We start from the raw sequence: 12357 nt of genomic DNA, 5'->3' as shown, positions 1-12357 counted from the left end.
AGAGATATCTATACCAAATGATTGTAGCCTCCCAAACATCTCCAACGCTCAGGTGAGAACTGCTCTCTCCAAGGCAAAGAACACAGCATCCATGGGACCTGATGGTGTCCCCGGCTGTGTGCTCCATGAACTCAACGAGGAATTAAACTCACAGTTAGGACAGCTGTTTAATCTTAGTCTCACCTCCGGATACGTACCCAGGGAGTGGCGCACAGCGACTGTGGTCCCACTCCACAAAGGCGGTGCCTCCACCGACCCTGAAAATTACCGTCCCATTAGCTTGACAAGCCTGATCTGCAAAGCCATGGAAAGGATCATAATGGATCTCATAAATAAAGACATAGGGAATTTGCAGACTTTGGATCCAACCCAGTTTGGCTTTGTCAAAGGCAGATCATGCCTTTTAAACTTGGTTGACTTTTTCAAACAGTCACCAAGGCCACTGACGAGGAAAGGCAGTCCATACAGCCTACCTAGACCTGGCGAAGGCTTTCATACAATACCCCACTCGGGTATCATTGAAAAACTCATCAACTTAAATGTAAACCCATACATTACAAGATGGGTTGCAAACTGGCTGAGTGACAGAACCCACAGGGTCAGAGTTGCTGGCGCCATGTCAGACTCTAAGCCTGTCACAAGTGGTGTCCCACAGGGCTCAGTCCTGGGCCCACTCTTGTTTGGCATCTACTTTTCTGAAGTACAAGCAAACACAGGAGGGTTATGGCTGACAAAGTTCGCAGATGACTGCAAACTGGGCCGTAGGTGAGAACACATCCGACACAGATATCCTTCAGAAGGGTCACACAGAAACGGATAACTGGTGCCAGAGCCATGGCCTCAAGTTAAATGCCAAGAAATGCATAGTCATACCCTTCGGGAAAAATAAGGTTACCCCTAGCTACCATATAGGTGGCAATCCCTGAACACAGAAGAAGTTATTAGGGACCTGGGAACCCAGGTTGACAGTAGCCTTTCATTCGACACTCATATTGCTAAAGTAGTTAGGAAGACCTTCTACATTGCCCACCTTATCATGAAGGGATTCACATCTAGATCAAGGGAAGTCATAGTCTCCCTATACTCATCACTCATCAGACCAATGATCGAGTACAATGCCCCATTTGGAATGTATCTGACCCGACACTTGCAGCAGCTGGAGAGGCCACAAAAGTTCCTCACCAAAAGGATAAAGGGTCTCAAAAATCTGTCTTATGCTGCACGACTGAAAGAACTCCAGTTATATTCAGTTGCGCATCGCTTGCTCAGAGGTGACCTATGCCTGACATACAAGGCCATGTCAAACCCAGATTTGATGGATATGCTTCAGCTCAAAAAAGCTAGATCCCTCAGAGCCACAAGGGCGGGTGACTTAAACCTCGACACGGTTATTAATAGGACGTGCTGGAGGGATAGATTCATCACCCAAAGACTCCCTATGCTGTGGAACAAAATCCCGGTTTATGTGAGGCAGAGCACCTGGCTGGCCTTGTTCAAGAGGAATCTTGACCAATGGATGGGAGATCGCAGATACACCCCAGGGGTTACCTCAGTGTCACTGCTCGACAGAGGCACAGCTAAATAATGGGCATAGTTTCTCCAAACTAAGGGGTGGCGTAAGCCACAAAACTATGGGCTAGGCTTATAAATGCCCTCGGGCAGATAGCCTAGTATGAACCTATGAACCTATGAATATATAGTTTGCATGGGATGTGGGGGGCACAGGCCCCCTGCAAAAATGTAAATTCCATCTTAGCAATTAGTCTTACTTTAGCATGTGTAAGTATATAATATTTGACATTCAGTGAAAATGGAGACTGCTGCATTCATTCAGATTCAATGTTTTCACCTACTTAGTATGCATGATTTCGACATTGTCTTTTGGTGTAAAAGCCATTTCATTTTAAATGGTGGCATTTTGATAGTAAACCTTATAATATAAGCATCTGTACCAATCAGTTTGATATTCAAATGCCATACAATTCTAATACATTTGTAACATACACATTTGTGCAAATCAGTTTGATATTCAAATGCAAATACATTTCTAATACATTTATAACACAAGCATCTTGTATAAATCAGTTTGATATTCAAAGAATATATCAGTCTTTACAGAACTCCAGCTGGCAATGCTGACACTAGCCCATATCTTCATATCAACCTTATGATTTCTCTTAATGACAAGGTGGTTCTCAGGACTAATATTAATTTCCTGGACAATGTGATTTTGGTCTTCTATTTAAAACAGGTTTTTACATTGTCTGTCTTTATTGATTACTCTTCTTCTAGACAACAAAGGCTACAGTGTTATGGTGTCAAGACAGTTCTGTTTTCCTGACAAGTCCACAAAGTCAGATATTTATTTTCCATATGGTGCTGATTTTCCTTTAAAGCCAGCTTCTACGCAAACAAAATCTAGGTTGCTGGAGCATACAGCTCTATTCATTAATTAAAAGAAACATAAAACCCCTTGACATGTCACAGCTTATGCTACCAAAAGTTCAGTAGTTTCCTGAAGACTGTCAGGGAGGTTTCACTTTTATCTATCATCAAGGATGCTACCCGGTCCTTGGCTCTCATAGGTTCATATATTCATAAGTAGATATTTGGCAATCAGTCATCAGACCATTAACAGTCTAGCCAAAAGCTCCATACATCAAGACTTACCTCCTGCCTTAAGGAGGGTTACCCAAGCTAGGCCCAGGAGGAATTTGCAGCTAACCATCCAATTTGCTAGATTACTTTCAAATGTAGTTAGGGTAATACTTTGCTTAGTACGTAGGGGTAATTTATTCCATAGGTAGAGAATAAGCCAGGATAAGACTCTGCCATGCCAATGCATCCTATTAATTTGTTGATAGAAAATCTAGGCCAGATATCAGTTCTGGGGCACCTGTATTAAAATTCTGCATCCTGTATAATGTTATATTTTCATCCATCAACTGAACTGCTGGATACAATACACATCTGTCAAACTGATCCACTAGATATAATACTAGTAATGCTACTATTCATTCACTACTACTATTACTATTGCTACTATTACTACCACTATCACTACTGCAAGTACTACTATTACTTCTACTAATATTACTATTGCTACTATTATTAGGGTCTATATTAAATCGGTGAATGCATAAAAAAACAAACGCTGATTTATTGACCCCATGTAAGCGAAAGCTTACAATCCCGAACACTTGGAACAGTGATTTTTTTTCCCAGGGAAAAAGAATTGCTGCTCAACAAAAAAATAAATAAATAAAAACTTCAAAACATTACATAAAGTGGGGGGCTTTGCCCCACACACAACCCAATGCCCCCCCCACTTAAATATACTAACTCCAAGATCGCACTACAGTGAGAAAAACGTCAAAGTAATAGAGGTGACCAAGTGATTTCTTTCCCATGGAAAGAAATCGCTTATATGCTGTTTTGCTATTTCGTGCTTTCAAGTTCGATCAAGTTGTATACGAAGGATTGCATCTTTGATTATATAATAGGAACCCTATTATTATTATTACCACTATCACTGCTACTACTAGTACTACTACTATTACTATTGATACTATTATTACCACTATCACTACTACTACTACTAGAACTACTATTACTTCTACTACTGTTAGCACTACTATTCAAACCTCTCAACCTCTTAGAGCAGGAAGTCTGGACAAAGCCATAAATAATGAGGGGCAAAGACCAAAAATAGGGACACTTTTTAAATATTGCTTTTACAATCTTAGAAAGTTGATAGAATAACAGGTTTTCCACCAGCATGAATTTTCTGAAGGGTATGAAGTCTGAAACTCAAAATGTTGTCATTATTTTCTGACTTCAACCCTCAATGATTTACCAGCGATATGCCAAAAAAACATAACTTTATGAGAAACAAACCAAAAATATGTGGCAAAAGTCTGGACATTCTGTGAAGATCTGTACACTTAAGAGGTATGCTATTATTACTACCACTATCACAACTACTACTACTACTACTACTACTACTAGTGTTACTACTGCTATTATTACTACTGCTTCTAATATGTATTTATATTCTTTCTCTACACTACATACTATAAATCAGTCTGCTTCCCTCCTTAACTCCCTCATACAGCATTGTATTTCCCTAATATAAATATACAGCACTCTCTTAATGTTACATATTCCCAGTGTACAACACTCTTGCATTGTTCACTCTTCATACACTGCCCTCTTGCAGAGTGCAAGGAGAGAGGAGGGGTATTACTTATAATGTCCCACCCTTCTGTTGCTAAGCATTGCAATAAACATCTGTCAGACAGATCCTTGTTACACACTACACATAAACGAACTCTGTAATAAGTTATTTTCATTATCTCCTTACCTACTGGGGTAAGTCACTAAGTACCCAGACCTGGGAGCATACCAGCGTACAGCTACATTCTATGTCCACTACAGTAAGACTCGAGGGTTACTGGGGGTGATATGAGCCAGTCCACAGTCACACATTAGTTGCACAGTGCTTTTAGTTTTCATTTAATGGATGTATTCAGATAGATTCGGCACTATTGTTTTTGGACTGGAAGGTTAAGCTATTGTTTTTGCAGCTCTCTTTTGTCACATAAGAACTGCTATATCCTGGCCATAGGTTTTGTAAAAGTTGGCTATATTGCCTGTGTATCGCACATTTTCCATTCAGTGTGCTAAACCCTCCCCACACACACACACACACACACACACACACACACACACACACACACAAATACACATTGCACTTGCTTAGTGACTCCCCTCCCTTAACCCACTTAACACATTCATTAGGTAGGAGGTAAGAATCAGACATACTTAGGCTAGGCTCAAGTCCTACAACCCATTCATTACTGCATGGAGTGCCTCATCATCCCATTCTTTCCCTATAAGACATGAGTCAGGTGGTTGGAGGCAGGCTACCTACCTGGTCTGGTGGCATGGCTTACTGTTCCCCAAGAAGTATCCCCACATCCTTGCTACAGATCTGTAAGCTCCACATATGTTACCAGTCTCAAGAAGTGTGCATCCACACACACACACACACACACACACACATGCACATGCTCACGCGCGCACACACACACACACACACACACACACACACACACACACGCACACACACGCACACAGTCTGAGCTATGTGTACATGCGTACATGCACACTGGCAGCATATGTTCACAGAATCTTGCTTCACAGGTGCAGTACCTAGTACTTACACTAGGATTCATCTATGTGTTAACCCTAAACCATATACCACCTCTAGGTTGGGTAAGCCAGCAGCAGCCATTCATTCCCATACTCCTCTACCAGCTCCTACTGGCACTCCAGTTGCTATCGAACATGGGTCAACTGCATTATAGTCAGGACTTTAGCCCTCCATACCATGAAGCTGGCTTAGTGGGCTACATGTTTTCAGTTTTCAGTTTTCAGGCTAAGTCCATTGCCTTATGTTGGGCTGCGCTTTTGCTCACCATTCAAATAATTGCATCGACTGTTTCCCCAGGAGTATTACTAACACCATAAGAACAACGAAGCCAAGTCTACATAGGGTAATTTAGTCTCATCACCTGGATACTCAGAGACACGTGTATTTATCCTTATAAAGTCTGTTTAGTAGAGTTTCTCAAGACTAGTTATTCTCAACAAATTGAAGATGTATGTGAACCTTCGATCTGCATAGGTTTGAGTAGTTCATAAAAAGTGATTGTAGTACACATATACATGGTGGTGCACTGGTAGCATCTGAACGGGCAAAACACTCCTATCTATTTTCTTTCACCTGTCACATTTTGGATTCATACTAAGCGCATGATAAATAGACCTTCCAAGAGATGATGAACATTCTAACCCAAATTCACAAAATTAAACTGAAAATACTGCAAATCAACTAAGAAATAAGAGTTTTATGACAGAGGAAGCTCTCTGTGCCTCTAGCTTGAATATAGGTGTTATAAATGTTTGTTCTGGTAGTTTATAACTGATATATCCTCCTTTCCTTGGAACTGATTGCAGTGTTGCAAGGCAAGAGTGCTAAGTACCTGTATCATACAAATTACCAGAATATATGCTGTGACGTTTAAGATGTAAGAAATTCATATATTCATTTTATAACACTCAATCCACAGTAGTTTGTAAGATTTTTTTTCTCCAGGGTATCATCCCTTCTACCCTTTCACATATTTAAGAAGTAGGAGATTTAAACACTCAATTTAATTTTGCATCATGGATGGGCCAGTGAAATCTGTACAATTGCAAAGGGAAAGGACAGAAACTGATAAGAGCCCCATTTATTTTGTCTACTTCCACCAGAATACACCCAACAAAAAATCAGACTTTGTATTTACATTATAGATCCTGTCAGGGGTGTAGCCGAGAATATAATTTCGACATCGTGCGCTCTTCTTGCTGCCCCAACCCACCTGCCATTTTAAAAATGGAAACATCCCCCCACCAGCACTTAAATGGTCGCATCACTTTTCTCTAAAGCCATTACATACATATTTTTTCAATCTGTGAAACTCGTATTGGAGACATTAATTGTACTCAGAAGAATTGTTGTTCGGCTTTTCCCGGTTAGGGGTCGCCACAGCGGAACTCCGGTCCGCTAATGATTGGCAGTAGATTTTGACAGTGCTGAGTTGCCAGCTCGACACCCAACCTTCAACGAAGGAACGCTCATTCACGCATGCCTTTCGGAACGCCACTCGACCCACGAGGAGTACTCGCAGACTCCGCACAGAAGAAGACACTCTCCGCACATTAGCTGAGAATCGAACTGAGAACCTTTTGCGGTGAGGCTACAATGCTACCATTGTACCACCGCGGATTTCGATAAAATCAGTATATCTGGCTACACCCTTGCATGATTGCATCCTGTCAAGATGTATAATTCTCTTACCAATCAAAAACAACGCTAAAAATATAGGGAACAGATGACCCAACAGGAACATTTCCTATTCCTAGGTATTAGTTAAAATATGTCATATAGTAAGTGGATTTGTATTAACATGTATTTTCTAAACAGCAAAAAAGTAATTAATTCTTATTTTCTAATCCTGCTTATTGACTTCGCTGCTCACTCAGCATTTCCAACAAAATCACAAATTTTGTGATGGACAGAGCAAAATTTTGAGACAAAACTAAAGGGACATTTTAGAACTATGCCTGTAAATATGGATCAGTGTGATTCATTTTTGTTGGATATCTGGGTACAGTTGACAATCTTCTCCCTCGGTTAACTTCATCTGCTGATATTATTTCAAGGAGCGTGAGCAGCATTTAAATTCACCTTAAAACAGCTGCTGCTTATTAAAAAACAGTCTCCCAGACATAACGTGTAATCCTTTCCCTAAGTTTGCGTCTTTGACCCCCCGAGAGTTCAGTACAAAACTGGAACGATGCTTTTCCCAAAAGCAGCACCTCAGTCTTCTTTACTCTTGGTGGGCAGGGATGAGGAGGACAGGACCAGCCCCAGCCGACCTGGGGGTGGAGTGAGCTTTTAGTAGGATGGCCTTATTCTCTCTCATTCTTTTCTCTACTCACAGCAGGAGTATTATTTAGCTAATACAGTTTGACTCTGAAACCAATTTCAGCACTGGAAGGTGCAGTAAAAAGTAGGGGTCTCCGCTCCCCCTCCCCGGTCATCGTCGTACTACCGGCGGGAGGAGGAGGGAGGGAGCCCTATGCATTTAGATGTACAGTTTTAAAGATTTTTGACTGCCACTATATGCTACTCATTTCATGGAGGGGCGGATGGCATAGTCGCATCCTTCTGAGGATAGTCTGGCTCGAGTAATTATTCCGAGAAAAGGGGAAGTAAAACACGGGATGACTTATAAAGATCCGCGCACCTTTCGATTGAGTTGGAATAAGGAGGATGTTTAAAGTCGGCAGGTACAGCATTCCCAGACCTGTCACTAGGAACTTGGAAGATATTGATTCAGTCCAAAGTATCCTCCTCCACAGGTCAGTACTTCATACCGCTCAACCTCGTAGATCAAGAAATCTGGACAAAGCCATAATTAATGGGGGTTAAAGGCCCAGAAATAAGGACATTTTTTAAATGTTGCTCCTACAAACTTAGAAAGTTGATACCATAGCAGATTTTTCGTTAACAATAATTTTCTGAAGAGTATGAAGTCTGAAACTCAAATCTGTCATTTTCTGACTTTAATCTTTAATGACTTGCCAATGATTTCTCAGAAAACCACAGTTTTATGAAAAACGGACCAACATATGTAGCAAAAATCTGGACATTTTGTGAAAATCTGTACAGTTGAGAGGTATACTGGGATGCTGTAGAAGCATTTCACATCTACAGATGGGATTTGAGCCTAGCGTTATTCTTTATAGCTGTTGCTGGTAGTACTGAATGATGCCTCATAATATTTATACTTATTAACGTTTTTGGTAATTTGTATATTCTCTTTTAACTGAAACTGCATTAGGTAGAAATAGTATAGTCATGATTCCTCCGCCCTCCACCCTGAGTTGTGCTATTTGGTTGCTGGTGCACACGGCATGGTTTATCCCACGCTGGGTTTTTAATGAAGTACCTGTTGTCAATGTGCATGCCACAAGTGATTAGCGTTTTAAGTGCCATAAGGGGGTTTTGTTCCTGAAATGGCTGCTTTTATTACAGGAATCTTTTTAGATTAGAGCGAAAACAGAGGCTTGTCCCGCAAAATCAAACGGGAAAAATCACAAATAAACTTTGTCATGCAACCCATAAAGTAGTTTGACACTGATGCCTTCTGAAATGAAAGTAATGAAATGACATATTTAAATTTTACCAATTACATTTATGAAGATTTGTATACTGTACAGGGTATTGGTTTGAAGTATGAGTCTATAATATACCCTTGTGGTCTGTGTTCTGACTGGAAAATTCAAATTTACTTAAGTTATTAGACCTAACTAAAAACACAGATAGTAAAGTAATCAACAATTATAATAAATATGAATAAAATACCTAAAGTAATGAAAAAGGAGCTGTGTGTGCCCAGTCCACATGTTGTGTGAAAAAAAAAGATAATAACTAAGGTCACTTATCTGGGTGCAGGAAATATACAGGCCTTGTTAGGTTAACTGATGAAAAATATTACTGTAATGCATATACTGAATATATGATGTCTGTCTTTTCAGAATCCTTGAGACTTTTAAGTGTTTATTAATTTGAACCTTTTTGCATTTTTGTAATAGGTATGATTTCTGGCTATAATGTAATCAATGTTGGCAGGGTATATCAGAATTCCATCCTCTAGCTGTATATCATGCTGTCAAGGTATTTCTGTATCATGTCACTTATGGTTGACAGTGTCATGTGTAAAAATCAAGTCTAGTTCATTGATATCTTTTTAAAGTTAGTGCTATTTTAAGTTTCAATTCAAGATTTTGCTTTCTAAACTATTGAAGGCAGCAATTCTCCACAGTAAAATAATGAAAGCAGACTGTCTGAATGCACTTCATAGAAATGAATGGGAAGCAGTAGAGCTAACTCCATCTTGTTCTCAATCTACTCCCATCAGAGTACTTCTAGATCAAGGTATACACTCAACTTAAAATAATTATTATGTGATAACTTCAGAATACTAGATGTTTTAGGACTGCTTAGGACTTAGGTGTTATGAACATTTTTATGCATTTGTCATTTTAATAGAACTTGCAGTTTTGTCTGTCTGTGCCACTCCTAGTAAATGCATCAGATATAGATTACATTCAGAAATTGAAATTTCAGTTTCTTCACAACACACACCTAAAGTTACATTCTAAAGCCACAGTGCACTCACTCCATACACCCCAGTAAGGTGGCTGTAACTCATTTAATCCTGAACCCTATTTTTCAGACACACATAAAGTGTACCAGTTTTATAATGTATGGATCCAAATGTGTTTCTCCCCTTTCATTCCAATAACATATACAGTATCCTATAGTGCATACTTTATAGTTTGGCTATCACATTCCTCAGTAAAGACGCAGTAACTTAAAAACATGACACCATGACACTGAATGTTGAGAAGATTATTAAATAGTTTCAGCTTTGAACAGTGTCTGTCTAGCAAACTCATAACAGCGTATTATATACTTCATCTCAATTTAAAGGGCGTGTCTAATCACTTTATGAAGGATGTTGCACAGTATTACAGTTCATTATTCTCATCATTTAATACAATGCTCATCATCATCTTCTTTCAGCTGTTCCCATTAGGGATCGCCACAGAGGATCATCTGTTTCCATTTCTTCATGTCCTCTGCATCTTGCTCTGTCACACCAACCACCTGCATGTCCTCTCTCACCACATCTATAAACCTTATCTTAGGCCTTCCTCTTTTCCTGTTACTTGGTAGCTTCATCCTTAGCATCTTTTTCTCAATATACTCAGCATCCCTCATCAGCACATGTCCAAACCAAAGCAATCTCGCCTCTCTGCCTTTCTCTCCAAACTGTCCAACCTGAGTTGACCCTCTAATATACTGATTCCTAATCCGGTTCATACTTGTCACACCCAGTGCAAATCTTAACATATTTAATTTTGCCACATCCAGCTCTGACGCCTGACTTTTTGTCAATGCCAGTGTCTCCAACCCATATAACATAGCTGGTCTCACTACCCTCTTGTGGACCTTCCCTTTCACTCCTACTGGTACTCGTCTGTCACAAATCACTCCTGACACTCTTCTCCACCCAATCCATTCTGCCTGTACTCTCTTCCTCACCTCTCTTCCACACTCAACATTACTCTGAACTATTGATCCCAATTATTTAAACTCATCCACCTTCACCACCTCTCCTCCTTGCATCCTCACCATTCCTCTAGCCTCCCTCTCATTCACACACATATATTCTGTCTTAGTCCTGCTGACCTTCATTCCTCTTCTCTCTAGAGCATATCTCCATCTCTCCAGGGTCTCCTCCACCTGTTCCCTACTCTCACTACAGATCACAATGTCATCTGCAAACATCATAGTCCACGGGGACTCCTGTCTGATCTCATCTGTCAACCTGTTCATTACCATTGCAAATAAGAAAGGGCTTAGAGCTGATCCTTGATGTAATCCCACCTCCACCTTAAACGCATCCGTCACTCCCACCGCAGACCTAACCGCTGTCACACTAAACTCATACATATCCTGTACCACTCTTACATACTTCTCTGACACTCCCGACTTCCTCATACAATACCACAACTCCTCTCTAGGCACCCTGTCATATGCTTTCTCTAAGTCTACAAAAACACAATGCAACTCCTTCTGACCTTCTCTGTTCTTCTCTATCAACACTCTCAGAGCAAGCATCGCATCTGCAGTGCTCTTTCCCAGCATGAAACCATACTGCTGATCACTAATCATCACGTCCCTTCTTAACCTAGCTTCTACTACTCTTTCCCATAACTTCATGCTGTGACTGATCAGTTTAATCCCTCTGTAGTTACTACAGCTCTGCACATCACCCTTATTCTTAAAAATCGGTACCAAAACACTTTTTCTCCATTCCTCAGGCATCCTCTCACTTTCCAAGATTTCATTAAATAATCTGGTTAGAAACTCCACTGCCATTTCACCTAAACACCTCCATGCTTCCACAGATATGTCATCTGGACCAACATCCTTTCCATTCTTCATCCTCTTCATAGCTATCCATACTTCCTCCTTGCTAATCCATTGCACTTCATGATTCACTATCCCCACATCATCCAACCTTCTCTCCCTCTCATTCTCTTCATTCATCAACCACTCAAAGTACTCTTTCCACCTGCTCAACACACTCTCCTCACTTGTGTGTACATTTCTCTCATTATCCTTTATCATCTTTACCTGCTACACATCTTTCCTAGCTCGGTCCCTCTGTCTAGCCAATTGGTACAGGTCCTTTCCTCCCTCCTTAGTGTCCAACCTTTTATACAACTCTTCATGCGCCTTATCCTTAGCCTTTGCCACCTCTCTCTTTGCCATGCACCTCATCTCCTTATACCCCTGTCTACTTTCTTCATCTCTCTGACAATCCCACTTCTTCTTTGCCAACCTCTTTCTCTGTATACTCTCCTGTACTTCCTCATTCCACCACCATGTCTCCTTGTCATCCTTCCTCTGTCCAGATGTCATCTCAAGCACCTTTAAAGCAGTCTTCCTTACTAGCTCTGCTGTAGTTATCCAGCTATTTGGTAACTCTTCACTGCCACCCAGTGCCTGTCTTAACTCTTCCCTGAACTCCACCTCACAATTACCCTTTTTCAATTTCCACCATTTGATCCTTGGTGCTGCCCTTACACTCCTCCTCCTCTTCTTGCTCACCAACATCATCCTACAAACCACCATTCTATGCTGCCTAACTACACTTTCCCCAGTCA

General features: G+C 40.6%; 1 protein-coding gene across 1 annotated transcript in view; it reads left to right on the top strand.

Annotated features, from left to right (window-relative positions):
- The first annotated feature begins 7591 nt into the window (after nt 1–7591).
- INTU (inturned planar cell polarity protein) overlaps nt 7592–12357 on the top strand; it is a 1478455-nt gene continuing 1473689 nt past the window's right edge. The window contains exon 1 of the mRNA XM_044061672.1: nt 7592–7974. Within this exon, the coding sequence (XP_043917607.1) occupies nt 7886–7974 (89 nt within the window). The 5' untranslated portion in view covers nt 7592–7885. The remainder of the gene's footprint in view (nt 7975–12357) is intronic.

The sequence above is a fragment of the Protopterus annectens genome, chromosome 2.part0 (assembly GCF_019279795.1).
Source record: "Protopterus annectens isolate FY-2018-M chromosome 2.part0, PAN1.0, whole genome shotgun sequence".
Classification (NCBI taxonomy): Eukaryota; Metazoa; Chordata; order Ceratodontiformes; family Protopteridae; genus Protopterus; species Protopterus annectens.
This window is presented reverse-complemented; position numbering and strand designations above follow the sequence as displayed.